The following is a 23,514-nucleotide window of genomic DNA, read 5'->3' as shown; positions in this document are numbered from 1 at the left end:
CTTCGCATTAGGTGGCCAAAATATTGGAGCTTCAGCTTCATTATCTGTCCTTCCAATGAGCACTCAGGGTTGATTTCCTTTAGGATGGACTGATTTGACCTCCTTGCAGTCCAGGGGACTCGTAAGAGTCTTCTCCAGCACCACAGTTCGAAAGCATCAATTCTTCGGCGCTCAGCCTTCCTTATAGTCCAGCTCTCACAGCCATACGTTACTACTGGGAAAACCATAGCTTTGATTAGACGGACCTTTGTCGGCAAGGTGATGTCTCTGCTTCTTACTATGCTGTCTAGGTTGGCCATAGCTTTCCTCCCAAGGAGCAAGCGTCTTTTAATTTCATGGCTACAGTCACCGTCTGCGGTGATCTTGGAGCCCAAGAAAGTAAAATCTGTCACTGCTTCCATTTCTTCCCCTTCTATATGCCAGGAAGTGATGGGGCCAGATGCCATGATCTTAGTTTTTTTAATGTTGAGTTTCAAACCAGCTTTTGCACTCTCCTCTTTCACCCTCAACAAGAGGCTCTTTAGATCCTCTTCGCTTTCTGCCATTAGGGTGGTATCGTCTGCATATCGGAGGTTGTTGATAATTCTCCCAGCAATCTTAATTCCGACCTCTGATTCATCCAACCCGGCATTTCTCATGATGTACTCTGCATATAAGTTAAATAAGCAGCCTTGTCGTACTCCTTTCCCAGTTTTGAACCAATCGGTTGTTCCATGTCTGGTTCTTACTGTTGCTTCTTGACCCTCGTACAAGTTTCTCAGGAGACAGGTAAGGTGGTCTGGTACTCCCATCACTTTCAGAATTTGCCACAGTTTGTTGTGATCCACACAATCAAAGGCTTTAGCGTAGTCAATGAAGCAGAAATAGACGTTTTTCTGGAATTCTCTTGCTTTCTCCATGATGCAGCGAATGTTGGCGATTTGATCTCTAGTTCCTCTGCCTCTTCTAAACCCAGCTTGTACTTCCGGTAGTTCTCGGTTCGCATACTGCTGAAGCCTAGCTTGTAGGATTTTGAGCATCACCTTGCTGGCATGTGAAATGAGCGCAATTGTGCGGTAGTTTGAACACTCTTTGGCGCTGCCCTTCTTTGGGATTGGAATGTAAACTGACCTTTTCCAGTCTTGTGGCCACTGTTGAGTGTTCCAGATTTGTTAGCATATTGAATGCAGCACTTTAACAGCATCATCTTTTAGGATTTTAAATAGCTCAGCTGGAATACTGTCATCTCCGCTAGCTTTGTTGTTACTAATGCTTCCTAAGGCCCACTTGACTTCACTCTCTAGGATGTCCGGCTCAAGTTCAGTGACCGCACTATCATGGCTATCAGGGACATTCAGATCTTTCCTGTATAGTTCTTCTGTGTATTCTTTCCACCTCTTCTTAATCTCATCTGCTTCTGTTAGGTCCCTGCCTTCTTTGTCCTTTATCATGCCCGTCTTTGCACAAAACGTTCCCTTGAGATCTCCAATTTTCTTGAAGAGATCTCTAGTCTTTCCCATTCTGTTGTTTTCCTCGATTTCTTTGCATTGTTCATTTAAGAAGGCCTTCTTGTCTCTCCTTGCTATTCTCTGGAACTCTGCATTCAGTTGGGTATATCTTCCCCTTTCTCCCTTGCTTTTCGCTTCCCTTCTTTCGTGAGCTACTTGTAAAGCCTCAACAGACAGCCACTTTGCTTTCTTGCATTTCTTTTTCTTTGGGATGGATTTCGTTGCTGCCTCCTGAACAATGTTACGGACCTCCGTCCATAGTTCCTCAGGCACTCTGTCTATCAGGTCTAATCCCTGAAATCTATTCCTCACCTCCACTGTATATTCATCAGGGATATGATTTAGGTCATACCTGAACGGTTTAGTGGTTTTCCCGATGTTCTTCAATTTAAGCCGAAATTTTGCAAGAAGCAGCTCATGATCTGAGCCACAGTCAGCTCCAGGTCTTGTTTTTACTGACTGTATGGAGCTTCTCCATCTTTGGTTGCAAAGGACATAATCAATCTGATTTCGATATTGACCATCTGGTGACGTCCATGTGTAGAGTCGCCTCTTGTGCTGTTGGAAAAGAGGGTTTGCTATGATCAGCATGTTCTCTTGGCAAAACTCTATTAGCTTTTGTCCTGCTTCATTTTGTACACCAAGACCATGCCTGCCTGTTATCCCGGTGATTTCTTGACTTCCTACTTTAGCATTCCAATCCCCTATGATGAAGAGGACATCTTTTTTTGGTGTTAGTTCTAGAAGGTGTTGTAGGTCTTCACAGAACCGATCAACCTCAGCTTCTTCGGCCTCAGTGGTTGGGGCATACACTTGAATTACTGTGATGTTGAATGGTTTGCCTTGGATTCGTACTGAGATCATTCTATCATTTTTAAGATTGTACGCCAGTACTGCTTTTCCCACCCTTTTGTTGACTATGAGTGCTACTCCATTTCTTCTAAGGGATTCTTGCCCACAATAGTAGATATGATGGTCACCTGAATTAAATTCGCCCATGCCTGTCCATTTTAGTTCACTGATTCCCAAGATGTCGATGTTCAATCTTGCCATCTCATGTTTGACCACCTGCAGTTTACCTTGATTCATTGATCTGACATTCCAGGTTCCTAAACAATATTGTTCTTTACAGCATCGGATTTTCTTTTCACCACCAGACACATCCACAGCTGAGTGTCCTTTCGGGTTTGGCCCAGCCGCTTCACTCTTTCTGGCACTACTTGGAAATACTCTCTGCTCTTCCCCAGTAGCATATTGGACACCTTCCGACCTGAGGGGCTCATCTTCCGGCGTCATCTCTTTTAGCCTTGTGATACGTTCCATGGGGTTTTCTTGGCAAGAATACTGGAGTGGGTTGCCATTTCCTTCTCCAGTGGACCACATTTTGTCAGAACTCTCCGCCATGACCTGTCCGTCTTGGGTGGCCCTGCACGGCATAGCTTATGGCTTCACTGAGTTACGCAAGCCCCTTGGCCACAACAAGGCAGTGATCCATGAAGGGGAATACTAGTATTAGTACTAGCCTAATACTTCAGATATGTATAATTGTCATTCCAAGCAGAAAGAGTTGGAGCATATTACATGTTTCAGTCCAGTCCAAAGCGAAGACAGGCAGCTAACAGGTGGTGCATTGTTTGCGAAGTTCTATCATGGAAGCCATTTGTCTGCTTTTAGCATTCTATAATGGGCAATATACAAGCAGATACAGGAGAAGGGGCTATTTATGACTCTGCTTTGGATACACCTCCTTCTCCCCTTTCTGGACATGCCAAGTCAGGATTTTTAAAGAAAAGCTAAAGTTAGCTGTCAGATTTTCTTGGCAAGCTACAGACTGTGCAAAGTCGCTAGGTTACAGTATGCAGTGAGTATCTTGGGAAGCAGTTGACTCAGCATGGAGACAGAGCAATACAGATATAGTAAAGGATGAATTTTGAACCTCTGAATGAGCTGCTGTGTAGGGTGTTAGCTGATTAACTGGATTCTGATCAACTAGTATTCTTCTCATAACTTTCATAATACAAGTTGGGCTGGCAACAAAATGTATGCAGTATGTCCCCACCCGCTCCAGGAGGTAGGGGAGGGAAATCTCCCCAACCTGTAATTCCCTCCCAAGTGCATGCCTCAGCATTCTGTAAGCCCTGAAGCTCACACAGGTCCTTGTCAGGCTATTTGGGGTTATTATTTTAAAAATATATTTCTTTTACTATAGAAAACTCTATATCTCTGCATACCTAGGGAGTTGCCTAAGTGTGTCAAACTGCTACCTTGTTTTAGGAAGCCTGTTTTACTTCCAATGTGATAGGCACTCAAGCATGTAAGTTCACTATTAGAAGGAATGATTGCACCAAAGTTCCTTGATCAGCAGGCAGTATTTATGTGTTTGAAATCTGCTTTTGTCTTCAGAGCCTTCTGGTGATGAGGCCTTGGAAGAAGATGCTAGCACAAGCAAAACCATTCAGCAATGTGCCAGCCCAAAGCTTGTTTCTTCAAAGAAAAGAAAACAGGTTGGTTTGGGTTTATTCTCATTGCTACTAAGCAAAAATATCTCAATCTCATGCATAATGAAAAATGAACAATGTAATTTCTGTGCAGCTGGGCATTTAAATGCACTTTGAGCCAGGCTGTTTTCACCTTGCTGATGTTCCTGCTTAGATGAGGCTCTTGTTCCTTTGGCCAATGGATGGTCCAGAATGTTCTTTTCCCTTCCTTCTGCAATCCCAGGGCAACTGTCAGTTGGAGCGGAGTTCTTTCTGGCAGGGAGGACGAAGAGAGCTCTCTGCAACTGCTCCTTCTTCTTTGTGGTCTCTGTGCATCACACATATGGGTTCTGCCCTGCACAGAGCCTCTGTGGGAATTTTCTAGAGCTGAGGCTTTTAGGAAGGAAGCCCCTCTCCCATGCATGCCTAGAGGGCAAAGCTTTCCCCTCAGTTTCTCTGAGGAAACCTCAGTGACAGCCCCAAACCAAGAGGACAAGTAAACTTCATATCAGAACACCTGTAGTGGGGTAGGAGAGTGGTTTGTGTGAATGTCGTGTGTGTGTGTGTGTGTGTGTGTGTGTGTGTGTAATTTCAGGATGAAAATGGGAGGCGGAAAGCTTAAAGCCCTTCCCAAATTGAAATCCCGCATGCACTTACACTCAAGTAATCCTATATTAACGATGTAGTTTGGCCCTGTATTGCTCTTAAAGAAAAAAATCTAAGGTCTCCAGTTAGCTGTGCTGTTTGTTTCCTCTGCTGGCCAGGTACCAGTCTAAGCCTGTTACCAACTTATCGGTAGAAAATTTCGCAGGACACTATTATACACTGAGACAAAGTAGTTCCTAAACAGTGGAACAAAATCACTTTCTGAGTACATTTGCCCGATTCATCCAATAGTCTATATCTTCAATGCCGAATTTTATTATTTTCCTTCACATTTAAAGGTTGTAATTAACCGGCTGGTAACAACATTTTGTATAATTAATTCATTAAACCCAGTAGCTGGTGGTTGGTTTGTTCTTAATTTTAAACCTGCTCGATTTGCTTTAGAATGTCCTGCTTATCTCCATCTGCAGTATGCTTTTGATTTCCTCTAGTTCCATGCTGATTTTAGCAGATAAAGAGCATGATCCAAAATCTTCTCATTTTCTGGCAGATCCTGGCAGCCAAAACATGTGCCTAATTTCCACACCATCTCGGTTGTGTTCTAAAGTGTTTTTTAATGGTGGTGTAACTCAGTCCAAATGCTAATCTTCTTTAATTTTCTTTCTTTCAGCCTACAGAATGCATCCTCACTGAAGAGAAAGAGGAGTGTAAGGATAAAAAGGAAGCTGAAGTGAAGCCAAAGAGGCGAAGGAAGGTATTAGCGTTTAATTGACATTTCAACGTAAATGCTTTCAATTTTTAATCAATATTTTATTTGATACAATGAAATAAATAGCTGTAGATGATGAAATTAAATTTTCAACTTGATTACATCATTTCAGCAATGGTGAATACGTATATAATAGTAATAATAATAATAAGAAGAAGAATACAATAAGGGTGCAATCCTATGCATGTTTAGACAGAAAACAGTCCTACAACTCCCAGCATTCCCCAGCTAATCATACTGGCTAGGGAATGCTTGGAGCTGTAGGACCTTTTTCTGTCTAAGCATGCATAGGATTGCACTCGGAGGGAGCAATACTATGGCTGCTAGACAATGGCCAGGCAGCCATAGGATATTTGGTTTTCTGGGAACTGACCTCGGAGCCCACGCTCTGAGGTCAGTTTGCAGAGAACCGACCACTCCCCACTTCTATGCTGCCTCCAAGGCAGCGCAGAACAGCCCTATGCTCCGAGCTCACAAGAGGAGCATGGAGCAGCCGAAAAGAGGCGTTCCAGGGGGCGTTCCGGGGCGGGGAGGGTGGAAATGCTTGTAAAACACATCCAGTGTGTCATACAGCAGCCTCCTCCCCCGCTCAGACCTCTCATGGCTAGACAGCCACAATCAGCTGTCTAGCCGAAAATGCAGGGCTGGAGAAGTGAGGAGGGAACGATCCCCTCCGTGTTTCTCCTGCCCTGCATTGGATAGGTGGTCACCTCCGAGTTTGGAGGCGGCCGCCTATCTGAATAGGATTGTGCCCAAAATCAACTAGTAAGAACACTGTATATAACCCTTATATTACTTTCCATAAACCCCTCTACATTTCTTTTCTTCTCATTTTTATAATTAATAAATCTCTTATATTTAATTGTGTATACTCAATTAATATCAAGTGAAAATGATTATCTCTCACAGAAATCTGTGTATCCTTCCATAAATGCTTTTCAGAGGTTTTCCAGGGTATTCGCTATTATAAGAGATGCTTTTGTGAAACAGATTTGTTTTCAAGAGCTCACAAAACATGCTTTTTTTAACATTAAAGCTCCCCCCTGCCCCACGTAGTCTGAGTGTTGTTTTACTGCCATCAATGATTTTATTAAAGAGAAGAGTTGATTTCCTTCTTTCCTTGGGAATAAACAGTTCTCAGTTTCATTTTACTCCATTAATAAATTTGAGCTAAATCATTGTTCAAGATATGATGGAAGGAATTCAGCATAAGAGAGTATACAGAGTGATGAGTAATAGAGTAGAGAGGGAGATAGAAATTCACCTTGGTTAATAGGTTAATCCAGCTACTACAGTGTACATGCTATCCCATGCAAAGACATCTGCAAAGGCATTTCCATTCTGTCAGTGAGAAGGGGAAAAAAACCCAAACAGCCCAATCAGTACAGAGAGTGCTCAGCACCATGGAATGCTGGTTTCCCATTGGAGTGGGAGCCTCCCCCCCCAAAAAAATGGTGGTGAGAGTAAACAGAATGGTATGGAATGGAATAGAGAGGGTGTGGCTGGCCAGCTGGGACCCTGGAGCACACGCCACACTGCAACATCGTAATCACAAAAGTGTCTAACCCCCCTTTAAAGACATCTAAATGAGTGGCTAAGGGCACAAACCTATGCATGTTTAGACAGAAAACAGTTCTACAATTCCTAGCATGCATCCTGGGAGTTGTAGGACTTTTTTCTGTCTAAACATGCATAGGATTGCACCCTAATTCATCTTGGCACTGCTGCCTTTGTAGACAATGTCACTAATTGTGAACCTCTTTCATGTCATATTTTGGCATACAGATATCCTTGGGAGTTCTCATTCCGTGTCAGGCTTTGTAACCTCTGGCAAAACCAGAAGCAACTTGTTTGAAGAGGTGGCTAAGTTCTGACAGAGGCATCAGGTCTAGGGATGCCACTGCAGTTGAAATGATGCTTCGTCGTGATTACATGAGTGCAGTGGACATAATATTAAGCACTTATTCTGAAGTAAACAGTATAAATATCTGCACTTTGGCTTTAGCTTGAGACAGTTGCCTTGGATATCATGCTAAATCCAGAGTTTCTTCTACATCCTATCCTTGACAATGAGTGGTGCATGGTATTCCTAAGGAAGAGCAATGGTTTGCTCTGCATAAATGATAAAAGCCACTCAAAAAAGGTCTTTCTTCAACCCCAGTACTTAGGGCTCCTTCACATGTGATCATTTGCTGCATGGATAGCACTTTCATATAGGAAAATGGCATGTAAATATTATGTATATGAGGGATGGGCAGAAAGTAGATCTCCAATTGTTTTGGACATTTGTTTATAAATAAATAAATAACATTTGTATCCCACCCTCTGTCATTAAGATCTCAGGGCAGTGTACAGATAAAATCAATTTAAACAATATGAAACAATGAATAATTTAAACAGCTAAAATCATATTAAACCATTAAACAAGGTAATACCAATTAGAAAATCTGAAACAATAAAATGGTTAAAAAAGTGTGCAACTTTAGGGAATTCAGTTAGCCCTCAAAGGCTTTGGTGAAAAGCCATGTTTTAACTTGGTGCTGAAATGAAACCAATGTCTGTGCCAATCAGGCCTCTAAGGGGAGGGCATTCCACAACCGGGTGCCACAACAGAGAAGCCCTCTCCTACATTACACCAATGTTGTATGTTTCGCACTGGTGGGACACAGAGGAGGGCCCCTCCAAATAATCTCAATCCTCAGATAGGCATATATAGGGAGAGGTACTCCCTCAAATATTGAGGTCCCAAGCCGCTTAGGGCTGTAAATGTCATCATCAGCACCTTGAATTCTGACCAGCAGCATATTGGCAGCCAGTACAATTCCTTTAAAAATGGTGTTATATGATCTTTATGTGATGTTCCAGTCAACAGTCTAGTTGCTGCATTTTTCACTAGCTGCAACTTCAAGTGATCTTCGAGGGCAGCCCCACATAAAGTGCATTGCAGTAGTCTAATTGGGAAGTTACCAGTGCATGCACTACTGTGGCTAGGTTATCCCTGTTTAGGAAAGGCTGTAGACATGCTGGAAACTTCCAGCATTCCTGACCTTTGGCTGTTCTGGCACTGGCTTCTGGGAGTTGAAGTCCAAAAATACCTGGAGATCTACCTACTGCCTTCTACATCTACCCTGATGTATATCAACATTACATGCACATGTGTGTACACATGGTATATATGTGTTGGGAAGCTGTAGCCAGTCTCAGCTTCTCACCACATGTACACGTAAGGAGCGAAATAGTGAAGAAACAGAAATAGCTAAGAATGGAAACAACCAGTAACCATGTTGGAAACTGTGCCGAGGGAAGCTTGTTTTGTTTCTCCCCACCCCAAAACTGGCATCAAACCTCATTCTGGTACTCTCCAGAGCAGCCTTCCCCAACCTGGTGCCCTCCACATGTTTTGGACTACAACTCCCAGCATTCCTGATCACTGGCCATGCTGGCTAGGGCTGACGGGAACTGAAGTCCAAGAACATCTGGGGGGCACCAGGCTGGGGAAGGCTGCTCCAGAGCAACATTTATTGCTCTGGAATTCCGTGGGAACATAGCATCCCAAATGAGCTGAATCCTGAATCCCGACATGAGCAAGTTGTGAGGAAATCAGTGTGGTATGGATATTACAGTAATTTATAGTGTCCCAACAAACATCTCTTTCTTTCTCACTCCCCTCACTCATTCTTCTTTTTTTTAAGTCTTTGCTCTTTAGCATCTGGAATGAATTAGAAGCAAAATAATAAAACTTCCTGTGTGAAGAACATTTTCCCCACAGCTCTCTTTGAAGGAAAGGAATATGTTCAGGTGTCCTTGTTCTTACTGTTATGGAATTTCTTGTTAATATCAGCATCACCCTCAAGAGGACCATTATTTTCCTGAAGGAATTGAGTGACTCAGTGAATGATGTAATATCCCATGAAATAGTCATCTCTCTCTTCCCCACCAAACCCCCCACCCCAATTTTTAAGTGAAATGAGTCCCATTGATCTTTGTTAGATCCTTATCTATGTATACTATTCTGAGTGTATAAAACATCAACCCGAGATGTACCCAGTAGACAACCATTGCATTTAAAGGAAAACTTTAATTTGTTCAAACTACTGGGCCCATGGGAAAGTATAGGCATGGATGCTGCTAGGAGTCCAAGTCAGTTTAAGGGACCTTGTCAGTGGTTCAGCTGTCCCTTTCTGATAAAATTTAAAATTTGGAAACAGTTGCTCCGGGCAATCACATAGAACAGCCTTCCCCAACCTGGTGCCCTCCAGATGTGTTGGGCTACAACTGGCTGGAGGTGATGGGAGTTGTAGTCCAACACATCTGGAAGGTGCCAGGTTGGGGAAGGTTGGCATAGCAACTTTGTGCAAAACAAAATGAGGACAGCAGTTGCAAATACAACCAACCAACAAATGCTAATGAGCATACAAATACTGTCATTAAACTACTGAACGCTAACACGCATACAAAAGTCTTATGTACATTTTATTACAAATATACATATGTATTGAACGTGGAATAAAATCCAAATATACAATACCTGGAAAGTAATAACAATAAACCCCACCCAGAAATCCAGCAACTGCTATGCACACAGGTGATGTACTAAGTTCTAATTTCTGAATAGGCAAGTATATTTTTTTAAAGAAATAACATACTGAAAAAGGAAACAAAATTATGGGCATCTGGTAATATTCCATTTTGCTGAACTTCATTGGATGCTGTTATTGAATAGCCAAGATTCTTGGTCAATAAAACATTAAAACCATATCACCATCTAAGGGTTCAGATAATGCACAAACACATTCACACATCTCATGGGCACATTACTTGAGTTTTCATCATTGTGGTGTTTGTTTGTGAACCATTGAATCCTTAACATAGAAATACACTTCCATTGTCTACATGTGTATGTGTTTGTTTGTGAATTACTATGTTTTTAATGTTTCGCTTCATCAAGAACTTTTGTACACACTTAGTAATAAAATGTACACAAGGCTTTTGCATGCATATTAGAATTCAGTGGTTTAATTACAGTAGTTGTGTGCTCTTTAGCACTTGTTGGTTGTTTATAGAAGCTTAGTGAACAGATGAGCAGGGATTTGGGGTGTGGTTGGAGAGATGGCCACATGCACAAGGAAATACCTTAAAGCTTTTTGTGTAGGCTGAAAAAGCAACATTTGTTAGATAATGTTTTGGTGTGCCATACCCTTCTCAAGTGTCTAGTAGGGATGGCGGAGAATTTCTCCACGAATCTTCGGGAGGCCGAGCGCCGAGGCATTCGGCCCCCCGAAAGTGTTGGGGAAATTCTCTGCCGGCTCCCCACCCCCCCCCCGGGATGGGACTTACCTTCAGCGAATGTCCCTCTCGGCGGCGGGTCCCGGCGGCGGTTCGTCGGTGGTTCGTCGGTGGCAGGGGCAGCGGCCGGTCTCCCGACCGGCTGCCGCCGCCGCATTACAAAATAAAAAAGTAAACAAAAGAACAAAAAAACCACACACCCGTGATAGGCTACGTGACGATTAACGTAGCCTATCACGGCTGACTTTGGAAATCTAGCCATGATAGGCTACGTTAATCGTTACGTAGCCTATCACAGGGTTTGGGTTTTTTTTTATTTTTTCTTTCGTGGCCGGGGAGATGGGGCACTTCTCCCCGGCCTGAATTTCGGCCGGGCGAGGCAGGGCGCCTCCCCCCCCGGCCTGAATTTCGGCCGGGCGAGGCAGGACGCCTCCCCCCCCTCGCCTGAACTTCGGGGAGAGAAGCGAAGCGCCTCCCCCCACCGCGAATCACCCCGCGAAAAGGTAAGTGACTTTCGTACATCCCTAGTGTCTAGACTGAATTCTATCCTCTTAAATCCCTGTAGGCTGTAATAAAATGACCCAAACATAAGGATTTGAAGACCTGTCATTACCAGGATAGGAACAAATAGAAAAGTACAATATGTTTGCTAGAAAGCTCGCTCAAGACTACCCATTGTGTTGAATGTTCCTCTTTCTTTTATCTCTTTAGAAGAAAATTTCTGATTTGCTTGCAAAATCATCTCCAAAACCAGGAGCCCCTGCAGACTTACAAAAACTGCTTAATGAACACTTTGGTGCTAAACGTTCAGTAATTGAACTAGAAGAATTAAAATTGCCAGGTAATAAAGAATAGTATCATAGATGTACCAGCAAGAAAGAACAGGAGGGGGGATTTGTATAAGTTTGTAACAAAACATGACTTTAAAATGTATTTCTTAGGAAAGTATTATTTGTACATGTTTCCTAGCTGTTGACTGACAGAAAGAACAGGAGATCCATTCACAATTTCTGGTGCACCCCTCCCCCATAAGCACCTCAGATGTTCACATGGATGTGGCTTGATGCTGATGTGTTGTTTATGTGAACCAGTACCTCCACCTGCATGTGGGAATATGGCCGTTACGTGATTGTGGGAGCACCCCCCCCCAAGTTGCCACAATCATGCACATTTTTATGGCCATATATTGTGCAGCCTCCCTGTGGAAGCACCACCAGTTCACACTAATATCTTCACATGAGTTTGCATTGTGGTCTTTGGCATATGGACTAGTTCAAATTTATCTGATGCCAAGCATCCAGCTATTTCACATAGAACTTCACACAAATCAGAATCTGTCTACCTACAAGTAAGGAACTCTGCATTTGTGTATGGACACTTTGCTAGGACATTTACAGGTGTCTTAAGAGATGTGTTCTAATTTCTAAAGAACTTTGATAATAACACAGCTGTGAAGTAGTAATGTTTTGTATCTTGCTTTGTAAGGCACTAGCTGTCGGAGACACAAATTTCTAGGGTTTGCTGTTCTAGGCTGGGCCAGTGTTGTGTCAAGTTGAACTGTACTATTTTGTGGTAGCAGTTAATGATTCAGGCCTCGAAAAAGAAAGTTGCAAGAGTCCCATAACATGTACAGCCATTTAAGCAAAGCTGTATTTAAGGATAACAGTGAGATAATTTCGGAAGGAATCTAGATTGGGCTAAAAGTTGTTCCCATCATTTGGTTAATCTGCTGTAAAGCTTCTTGCTATTAGCTGTGAGTGCTTGTGAAACTCTGTCTTCCCAAAGAGCACTTTGCCTGGCTTTTGGCAAATCGGTGTTCCAGGAAGATTTAATCTAAGGTCTTAGCTGTAACACCAAGCAACAATAGTTGTCTCTTGTGGTTTCAGATGCCTGTTTCCTCCCCGCCAATGACCTCACCCACAGTTTTTCTTCCTATCTGAAAGAGAGTAAGTAGCTGATCGCTCAAAAGTCATAGTGTGGCTACAATACTAATTTTCATTCTTTTCCTGAGATATTTAAAATAAAAGTGAATCTTTTCTCCTTCTTCAGCCCTGAAGCTGGGGTCTTGTTCCACTCGGCTGCAGGCCAGTCAACAAGTGTACGGAATGGCCCTAGCAAACCATGCTGTGCCTCATGATGCTGTCTTGTCGTTGCAACTCCTGTTTGTGCCCTGACACTGTGTGCATGCAGGAGTTGCTAGTGACTGCCATTCAACTGAGCGAGGGGTTATGCCCTTTGTGACTGCCATTCAACTGAGCGAGGGGTTTAAGAGATAGGCAGCAGGAGCAGCATACAACACTGGAACATTGGGCTGTATTACACCAGCATAATCTGGCAAGGGGGAGATGGGGAGGAGGGACCAAGCACAACCCTTGTGCTCGACTCTGAGAGGCCCTGTGATCTACTGGTAGATCATGATCTGCCCACTCCTGCTATACAAGATCTAAGGAAGGATGTGCACCAATTTCATTTATAGGAAAAAAATGAGTTTATAAATCACTGGAATACAAAATATTAAGATACCATATTACCCTACGTATTGTTTTTCCTTACATAATACTTAGTTCTATAATTTTATGATATTTAGCATTTTAAGTTATTTTTCTTTCATTGCTGTCTTCATTTTATACTAGAAGAGTAAGCTGTAATTTAAGCTGTAGTTATATTTCTCTCTATATACACTTATAAATGATTTGATTATTTGGGAGATAAAACATTTTTTTAATTATTAGTATTTTATTTTACAAAATTATCAAAACAAGATCAAACAGAAAAAGATAGCAAACATATTTTCTAATTATAACAAGAAGAGTGTTTTGTCAAGATTTATATGACCACAGTGACTATTCCAATACAGAATAAAACTATTCCATTTATCTGCAGTGTTAATTACATTTGAATTTCCCATGTTTCTATGTATAGATCCATAAACTTAATCAATTTTTGCAATATCCACACACTTAATCAACTATTCCCATATTGAAGGGGAGACAGTGTTCTTGTAGTATTTAGCCCAAAGAATTTTTGCAGCAAATTAATTATCAATAATTTCTGTATGTAAATTATATCAAGATCAATAACATTAAACAAAACTAACAAAGGGCATAAACCCAGGAGATAAAACATCTTGTCCATTAATGTCTCTTAGAATTTACTATGATTTTGCTTGGCTGTGCAATTTGCCACTCACCTACCTGCCTAGTCTTCATAAAGCATTAAAGCCAGAAGAGAGAGTGCACCTAGCCTGGCAGCTGCCATGGTACATTACTGCAGGGGTGGGCAGAAAGTAGATTTCCTGATGTTTTGGACGAACTCCCAGGAGCCCCTGGTAGCATGACCAATGGTCAGGAATGCTGGGAGCTGAAGCCTCAAACATCTGCTCATCCCTGGATTATTCCATTTTCCCCAACTGGGGCAACACAGTTCTGTGCAAGAGTTGGAGAGGGGGCAACACTAGAAAGGAAGGAAGACAAAGAGGGGTGGGCATCCAGTTCCACCTCCACACGCACACACGCTATACATTTATTTGCAACACCGGTTTTACAAAACAAATGTAAACATATTGCAGCGTCTAGGCTGTGCTCCTTTAGCCGGCTACTTTTCAACATCTTGTTATGCAATTAGGCGCTGCTGTGCATGCTGGAATATCTGCTCTTGATGCATATTGTATTTCACACTGCAGTCTGTCCCAAGTGGGCGAAGCTCCGTAAAAACCACACAGAGAAGTCGTCAGTGGTGATGCTGATAATCTGCAGCTCTGCCCTCCGCTGTCTGGAACTCATCAAGTATGTCATTCGCCGATGTAATAGAAGCTGGCACCCTTTCTGAGGTTTTCCCTGAAAACAGCGGAATCAAAGGCAAACTAGGGCACTGTCCTCTGCTGGGCAACAGAGCTGCAAAAGGAATAGCTCAGACTTCTCTACACTGTGGTCTGGAATACTTTGACAAGTGCAGCTTATTTGCCTAGATATAGTGTCTGTATTTCAAACATAAAACAATGTTTCCTTTTTAAAACTACGACAACAAAACACCATGTCACTTGTTGCATATGGTATCAAGTAACGAGTACTACAAGTGGGCTGCACTTGGACCTACTTGGTTTCACCAGTGGCACTGCTACTCCTCTCTTGTTTGCTCATTTGTTGCTTTGGTTATGTTTTTTTAATTAAAGAAAAGGGCAGGACACAAAAGAGAACAGAGCTCCTTACCTTTACCCTTAATAGTTGTGTAAAAGCAAAAATGTCAGCTATGTGGAGCTCTTAGTACCGTTGCATAAACCAGAGCTGGGCCAAGAAGTTTTGCTGCCTGAGGGGAAGCAGCAAATGCCACTTGTCTCCTCCCAAATCAAGAAGCAGCACAGCAGTGGAAAAAAGCAGCAGTTTGGGGGCATAGGGGCCGCAGAAAAGGGACTACTTTCCTTTAAAACAAGATGTGTATGCGTGGAGCGCACAGCTTGTTTTCAAGCAAACTTGTACTCACACACTTTGTTTTAAAGGAAAATAGCCCCCATTTTTGCTGCAGGCACACCACTGAATTTCAGCAGCAAAATTGGGAGCACAGTGGCAATTTCATTAGTGGGGAGGGGTGCAGCCCCTGGTGGAGTCCAGGGGCAGAGTTGACCCCCAGACCTGCTGATGTTTCCCAGCCCTGCTCTAGGGTCTCTGACAGAGAGGGTTTTCCCCCCATCACCTGCTGCTTTGACATCCTGTAACTAGAGATGCTGGAGATAGAACCTGGTGCCTTCTCCATGCAGAGCATGTGCTCTCCCATTGAGCTACGGCCCCTTCCACCAATTTTGTTAAAATGTACATCCTTCTTTTCTCCGTTTGCATCAGCTTGTTTGAGATTTGAAACTAGGCGCTTTTGTACCTGAAGCAAAAAAATCATGCCCCTAGACCAGCAAGTCTGACGCCATTAGTAAAAGTACATGAGTCCTATCCCCAAGAGAACGAGAAGGGAAAAGGCAGACTTATGCAGTTAAAAATCTGAAAGTCGGTCTTATGTTGCAGGTTAGTTTCCCTTTTGAAAGTATTTTCTCTTCAAGGTCAATGACAGCATTCAAAGGAGATGGGAAGATTATGAAATTGTTTGCAAAACACATAAAGGTAAGCAGAGTTAGAGATGAGTTTATTTTTTATAAAATAAAAATTTATACAGTCGATTTACCTGCTGTGCTGTTGCCTTTGACTGTCTCAAAATTCTTAATTAGTATAGTTGCTTGTCTTAGGGAGCAATCCTGTGGCCGCTAGTCAGCGGCTAGATGGCCATAGGATATATGGTTTTCCAGGAACTGACCTTCCCCCCTTCTGGGCTGCCTTGCAGGCAGTGCGGAACAGCCCTGTGCTCTGCACTCGGAAGAGGAGCGTGGAGCGGCCAAAACAGGGCATTCTGGGGGGCATTCTAGGACAGGGAAGGTAGAAATGCTGGTACAGCACATCCTATGTGTCATCCGGCAGCCTCCTCCCCCTCTCTGCCTTCCTGCGGCTAGACAGCCAAAATCAGCTGTCTAGCCGCAAATGCAGGGCAGGAGAAGCGTGGAGGGAATTATCCTCTCTGTGCTTCTCCTGCCCTGCATTGGCGAGGGAGTCGCCTCCGAGTTCAGAGGCAGCCACCTATCCCCATAGGATTGTGCCCTTAGTGTGCCATCCTATGCATGTTTAGACAGAAAAGCCCAGAATTGCCAGCATTCCCCGCCAGCCATGCTGGCTGCTAGACAGTGGCTAGACGGCCATAGGATTGGTCAGTTTCTGGGAACTGACCTCAGCCCATGCTCCGAGGTCAGTTCCCAGTGAACCGCCTTCCTGCCCCCTCCCCTGTTGCTTCATAGGCAGCACAGATCATCCCCAGGCTCCGCACTCGTACGAGCAGTGCAGAGCAGGGCAAACGGGCGTTCCTGGGGGTGGAGAGTGCAGAAGTGCCCATATGACACTTCCTATGTGTCATCCAGCCTCCCCACCCCATGCTCCGACGTCCTGCGGCTAGACAGCCAAAATCAGCTGCCTAGCCGCAGATGCAGGGTGGCTGGAGCACGGGGGAGAGGATCCCTCCGTGCTGTTCCTGCCATGCATTGGATAGGTGGTCACCTCCTGATTCTGAGGCAGCTGCCTCTCCACACAGGATTGCTCTCTAAGAGTGCAATGCTAGGCATGTTTAGACAGAAAAAAGGCCTACAACTCCCAGCGTGCCCCAGCCTGGCTCGGGCATGCTGGGAGTTATAGGCCTTTTTTCTGTCTAAACATGCCTAGGATTGCACTTTTAAGTAGTCTAACATTCTTTATACAGCAAACAAACAAACAAACCCAGAACATTATGGGAGTTGATTTCATACCAAATGAAACTGAACTGCTTTACAGTTCCCCATTTCCATACTCATATTTCTCATTTCTTTGGTTTTTAAACATGGACTTTTGAGCATAGTTTGGTGCTTTACATGAAATGCTAAATGTGGCCGACATTCATATTTTACACTGAAGTGTGATGTAGGGTGGACTTGTGCCCTACTTAGCAAAGTACAGTCCTCTATTAGAAAGGTTGTTAGAGGACAGTCCTCCATTTGAAGGCATTCTGTGTTTGAAAAGCTGTCCAGTCCAAGTCCAGTTTAAAGATAAAGAAGGCAGAACAGGTGCGACCTTGAATTTGCCATCAGGTTAGCACCAGGAGAGCAGACGGAGTTGAAGTTGCCCATGAACAGTTCGCAGGTGGAGAGCAGAGTCAGCAGGCATACAGGTCATCTGGTTGTAGTCTTCCCCATTGTGCCTTACATGTCACTCATCATTGTCTACGGCCCCTCCAGTCAATTGGAACTGCAGAAAAATTATCTCTGAATCCTACAAGTGCAACGTTTGGCCATCCAGACAAGTTGAACCTCTGGACACTTAATATTTCCTTCCACCTCAGTGTACAGTATAGTTGCCTTCACAGGCTAGCTGCACAATGTATGTTTCCTCTACTTAGTCCTGGACAAGTTACTGCAAATTCAATCTGGTATTAACTTTATAGAGAAGTACATAATACATGTTAACTTTATAGAGGTGTACATTTCTTAGTTCCACAGAAGGATACTGACTTTTTCAGTTGTTTGTTGTGGGGAAAATATGTACAGTAATGGCAAACGTGGAAACATTTAATGGCACATTAAAAGGAAACAAACACTATTTATATTCAGTGGAGTTTAGATACTTTGCCTTTTCCCCTTGAAACGTTTCCACTGGCATTCTTGTTTTTCCATGTAATAATGCCGAAGTTTCCTTTAGAGTTTTCTTCATGCCTCTAATAAGCTGTTAAATTTTTGAGAGGGAATCAGAAATGCTATCCCCCCCCCCTTCTGATGCAGTATTTTGTTGTTGTTGCCTTGAAATAGATAAAAGAGCAGGTGAAGATGCTGGAGAAAGGTGTCACCCATGTGGGCGTTGGAACACCTGGAAGGATAAAAGCACTTGTAGAGCAAGGTAGAAAAGGACAGTAATGAAAATGGAGTGTATATACCCTGGAATGGTTTCATGGGTCAGAGAGCAGTCCTGACCCCAGTTCCACTATCTAGAGGGGGTTAAAATGGGGTGGAGGTGCCTCTACACCAGCAGAGAGGAGTTCCTCTGGAGGGTTCGGCACATCTGCTATTTCACCTATAGAAGTTTCACCTATGCCTGCGGAAACATCTGTGGGAGTACACCTACCACTAGTGGTGTTTCTGCTGCTAGGCCCCAAAATACACAGCTTTATTCTGGCGTGTGCTTTCATGGACTGTAGTCCACCATCAGATGCATGGAGTATTATGGAAAGTTTCTATTTTTTTATACAGTACATATGGGGTGGTGGGTGGGCTGGAGTGGAGAGGTCAGAAGGAAATTACATAAGAACTAAGAAGAGCCATGCTGGATCAGACCAAGGGTCCATCTAGTCCAGCATTCTGTTCACACAGTGGTCAACCAGTTGTCAACTGGGAACTCACAAGCAGGGCATGAGTGCAACAGCACCCTCCGATCCACATTCCCTAGCAACTGTTACTGGAGGTAGCACATAGCCATCAAGACTAGTAGCCATTGATAGCCAACCCCCTTTTAAAGCCATCCAAATTGGTGGCCATCACTACATCCTGTGGTAATGAATTCCATAGTTTAACTAGGCGCTGTGTGAAGAAGTACTTACTTTTATCTGTCCTGAATCTCCCACAAATCAGCTTCATAGGATGACCCTGGGTTCTAGTATTTTGAAAGAGGGAGAAAAATGTATCCCTATCCACATTCTCCACACCATTCATAATTTAAATTCAGTGCAGGAAGTCCTGATGGTGATTGTAACAAAACTCTGTTGTTTTTGCTCCAATAGACTTAACACAGCTACCCTCTAGAAATCATTACATCATTGTCATAGGGCTGCATATGACACACCAGTGTGGGAATTTGAACAGAAAGGTGGTTTATAAATCTTGTAAATAATAAACCATCAGTGCAATGAAACCACAACTCTTGCATTTTTATGAAGCAGATGTTAATTAGTTGCTGGAACATACTGGGAATTGTAGCTGTTCTGCTTTTGTGTTTAGCTATTGAAATAGGATTGATTCAATCTTCAGAAGCTTATAGGGAACATGCTATATTCTGCTAACCAGGAAAGACAGACCTAAATATGCAAAGATTGGCTATCTTGTAATTTGTCAGCAAAGAATCTGGAAGCCTACGATAGTTTTGACATGCCCTTGTGACAATTGATCATATCACCAATAAATGTGTTTTATGCCAATAAATGTCAATAAATGTCTTCTCAGATGGCCTTAGTCTGACACCCTTGAAGTATCTCGTCTTAGACTGGAATTGGAGAGATCAGAAGTTAAGAAGATTAGTTGACATCCCTGAGGTACAAAGCAGTTATGTATATCTATATAAAAGAAAACAGTCAGGAATTCCTGTGGTTACAGTGATATCTTCTATTCCACGTTCTAGAAATACAAGGGAAGTGGGACTTTTTACACCAACACACATCACGATTTCAGTTCCCCAGTTTAAGACTGAAGAGCTGTATCTTTTAGGGTTTCTCTTACAAAGTGCAGGAGACTAGGCCAAATGACACATTATACAGAGGCACACCTGGGTTTGTCATTAAGTATACAGTCAACCAGGAGAAGCAGTCAATCACTGTTCCTTACATGAGTGATGATACATGTTAAAAAGACACTCCTTAAACTCTTCTTGTTTAAGGTTAACATCTTAACTGTGCACCTAAAAACGTAATGTATTACATGACCCTCATTATGCTGTGAGTCTGTCCTCCATCTGTCTGTCTGTATCGCATTTTTGACCAGAGTCTTGAGAGTAGATCAAAACATTAATAATAGTAACAATTCCATTTAAAAGCCTTTACAATTTAAAAATTAAAACCTTTAAAATGTAATAGGAGAGATGGAGTGGGAAAAGAGAAGAACAGATTGAAAAACAGAATGTTAAAACTTGGAATTGAAGAAAAACAGCAGCAGCAACAAATTACCATGCACAGAGAATGCTTAGTTCATCTGAACATGGGGGCAGAGCAGCAGAAGGAGCAGCTCCAAACGGATCCTGGAGCAAGCAGGTGATGGGGCCTCGGCTTGCCTTCCTTCCTCTCAGGGCGGAGATGGACCATAGAGCAAAGCTGTGCAGAATGTTGATCTGAATCTTCTGGTAGATCTCTGAGTGATTTACAATAGATTGACAAGGATTTCTGACTCCCGTTGATTTAACAATAGCAGCAACAAAGTGACTCCCTCCATCTCTGCCCGCCTGACATTACACTGCAGAAAAGAAGAAAGAGTGCAGTCACTGGGAGCAGATTTTTGCGTGGAAGGTCTGTGAGCACCACTCAGTTCTAGTACTCGGAACGAGTTCCTGGAATCAGAATTCTTTAATTCCACGTGTATGTGTTTTGCTCCAGTTGGTGGATCTCAGGGTTCCAGTAAAGAAAAGAAAAAAAGGGTCCTTCAGGCAGAGGTCTGCCCACTCCTGCCATAGAGCACCTGCTTTGCACGCAGAAGGCCCAAAGTTCAATCTATGGCATCTCCAGTTAAAAGGAACTCAGGAGGCAGGTGATGGGGCCTGAGGAACCACGGCCAGTCAGGGGAGCCAATACTGGGCTAGAAGGACAGGCAGACTGGTACAAAGCCGTTTCCGACATCCTTCTCCTGGGTCTCTTACACAGGGCAACTGGCCCTTTGATAGTGTTTTGGGCTACCTTCTTCCCTAGCACCGTCACCTTTCCTGTTAATTCTCTTAACATCCCAAACCTAAACTCAGTTATATTAAAGTCAAGTGCCATTGGTTTCTCTGACACCTCCTTTCAAGCAAACCTTACCAAGTTGTCCTGCTGTTTTCAAAACCCGTGTGTCTACCCAAAGTTCCAGAGCAGTGCATTTTCAAGCAGAGTGTTTTAACATTTTTTTCCTAGCAGATTTCAAACATATGCATTGTTGACCCTTGCCTTCCACCCGCGTTTCAGTTAGATGTCTAAAGCTGATACCCGTCTTGTTCTGAAAAAATGCAGTTCGATAATGTGGCAAACGATGTGCTGTTTAGACTGTTTATCTGATAGCGTACTTTAAAAAAAAGTTGCATGTTATGGCTGCACCCCCAAGTATACTGTTTTTCCCTTAAATCTGAAATTAAAAAAATAAAAAATATGCTTGCTACAGTATACAAAAGTGCCAAGTGCAATCGCATAGATTTATATACAAATATCACATCATTTTCTCCTGTAACACTGAAACCTAAATTAAAGCTTGTCTCAATTACAATATGATCATATCACAGTAAAGCAATCCAGACTTAACTTGGTATTAAATCCCTCTGATTTGTGTTTAGAACTGGGATGCAAGTGAACCGTGCTGATTGCTACACACTGTAATCTATGGCAAACACTGACAAATCGGTAGAAAGCGCCAAAACAGACATTGCTTTAAAGATGTAGCTAGTATCTTTGTCCTTCTTTCGTTTTTACTCTGGGGTAGGTTCAGTGAGCCCCTACACCTGGTTGGGACCCTCGTGTGGGGAGCAAAGGGAGCTATAACCCACCCACCCTGCTTTGGATCGGCGGGGGGGCAGGGTCACACCTGCAATTTCTATTGCAAAATAGTGCTCCAAATGGACATTTAAAATAATGTATTTAGGGCGCTGTCCTTTGCATGTGTAGACAGAAAAAAGTCCTACAATGCCCAGCATTCCCCACCCAGAACTTTTTTCTGTCTAAACATGCATAGAATTGTGCCTTTAAAGTATTAAAGTAAAGTATTTAAAGGAGCGTCTGTTTTGGCTCTTAGCTGTGGCTTCTGATAGAAAAACCCATAAATAGTTTTGCAGTAAATGTGTTCTTTCTCCTGACTTTTTTTTGTAGTCCTTATTTTATGAAGGTGTTGCACGCGTCACAATACAATAAGCCATTTGGCTTTCTCAGTGTTCAGAATGAATTGTGCTGCCTGCTGAAATACTTCAGGAAAGTCACCTAGTGGTGACTACAACAACAAGTTTCAATAACTAAGGGAAGAAGGTGCCCCCTTGTGGCCTTTTTCAGTATTAAATTAGTATTAGTAGCTGCTGCAGTTGTCAAAACAACTAATACACAGGAAGCTTGACTTTTATTGAGTCTGCATCACAGCAAAAATGCTGTAACCAAGGCATTATTTGCTCTCAGTACACCTTTCAAAGAGGTATAAGCTAAAACTTCCCTGCAAACAAGTTCAAGAATTCATACTTGTCTGGCTGGCCTCCCACATGTACCCAGGCTGGGATCTAGCTGGCTACTGATTTCAGAAGGAATGGTTTAATTGTCGTGGGCAAGTGGCTAGCAACAAGATTGAGTTAACATCCATGTTCATTATTAGATAGTGTTTCATTCATAAATATTTATGGAGGTGCTGTGTAAATATTAAAAGTGGGTAAAATGCAAGGTTTTGCTTGTGCGAATTTAGTGAGTGTTGTTTGAATGTGAGAAAAAACAACAAATGTGTGCACGCAAGTCTTGCAATAATATTAACGTTTTAAATATATCTATTTTCTTTAGATAAGGAAAGAAACCATTGAACTTCTGGAACTGGGACTGATCAAACTGTGCAGAGAGGGCTCTGTAAAGCTGGGACTCTTTTAATGATCATTTTCATAGCTGAATTCAACTCATCCTCCAATCTTCATGCCCTCTGGCCAAGCTGAGGCTGCTCTTCCATTTTGAAATGCACAGAGCAGAAATAAATGTCGGGTTGTTTTGTCATGCTTAATTCTTTTCTAATAAAGCACCCTTTTGCACTGAGTCCTCTACTGGAAAGTTTTGCATATATTGATATGAAACTGAAAGTGTATGTCAGTTTTCCATCAGCACAGGAGGTAACTGTGTTGGCTTTGAAGGCTTATTCAAAAGTGTGGAGGCTAAAAAATAAGTTGTGATCTGGGCAGATGGTGGTTCAAATCTCCTTTGAGTCACTAACTCACTAAGGGCACAATCCTATGCATGTTTTAGACAGAGAAAAGTCCTACAACTCCCAGCATTCCCTAGCCGGCCATGCTAAAACATGCATAGATTGTACCCTAGGTGGCCTTAGGAAAGCCACTCACTCTCAGTCTCAACCCCTCCCACCACCTGCAATATGGGAATAACAGTGGCTTGCCTTAAACAGCTGTTGTGAGGATTACTGTGATAATGTCTGTGAACCACTGGAATCAATATACAGATGCTAAGTATTTATCATCATTATTAATTGTCCTGAGCTTTTCGGCCGCAGCTCTTCATCAGGACGGATCAATATTTCTTCCATTTTCTAAAAAAGAAGTAACTTTCATAGAAAACTGAAGAATTACATGGATCCTTCAGGTATCCACATGGAACCCACACTCTCTCAGTAAACCTTTCTGAGGGATATTCCTTGATGCTGCAAGGA

At 42.8% G+C, this 23,514-nt stretch overlaps 1 protein-coding gene across 1 annotated transcript in view; it reads left to right on the top strand.

Moving 5' to 3' along the window:
• CMSS1 (cms1 ribosomal small subunit homolog) overlaps positions 1 to 22,896 on the top strand; it is a 315,244-nt gene extending 292,348 nt beyond the window's left edge. The window contains exons 2-10 of the mRNA XM_084843265.1: positions 3,891 to 3,991; positions 5,241 to 5,324; positions 11,337 to 11,466; positions 12,512 to 12,571; positions 14,308 to 14,410; positions 15,670 to 15,730; positions 17,986 to 18,073; positions 19,390 to 19,478; positions 22,647 to 22,896. Of these exons, the coding sequence (XP_084699391.1) occupies positions 3,891 to 3,991; positions 5,241 to 5,324; positions 11,337 to 11,466; positions 12,512 to 12,571; positions 14,308 to 14,410; positions 15,670 to 15,730; positions 17,986 to 18,073; positions 19,390 to 19,478; positions 22,647 to 22,730 (800 nt within the window). The 3' untranslated portion in view covers positions 22,731 to 22,896. The remainder of the gene's footprint in view (positions 1 to 3,890; positions 3,992 to 5,240; positions 5,325 to 11,336; positions 11,467 to 12,511; positions 12,572 to 14,307; positions 14,411 to 15,669; positions 15,731 to 17,985; positions 18,074 to 19,389; positions 19,479 to 22,646) is intronic.
• Positions 22,897 to 23,514: the final 618 nt, after the last annotated feature.

Source organism: Heloderma suspectum, chromosome 3 (genome assembly GCF_057233095.1).
Source record: "Heloderma suspectum isolate Gila_16-S chromosome 3, 16-S_ref, whole genome shotgun sequence".
In the NCBI taxonomy this organism is placed as follows: domain Eukaryota; kingdom Metazoa; phylum Chordata; class Lepidosauria; order Squamata; family Helodermatidae; genus Heloderma; species Heloderma suspectum.
This window is presented reverse-complemented; position numbering and strand designations above follow the sequence as displayed.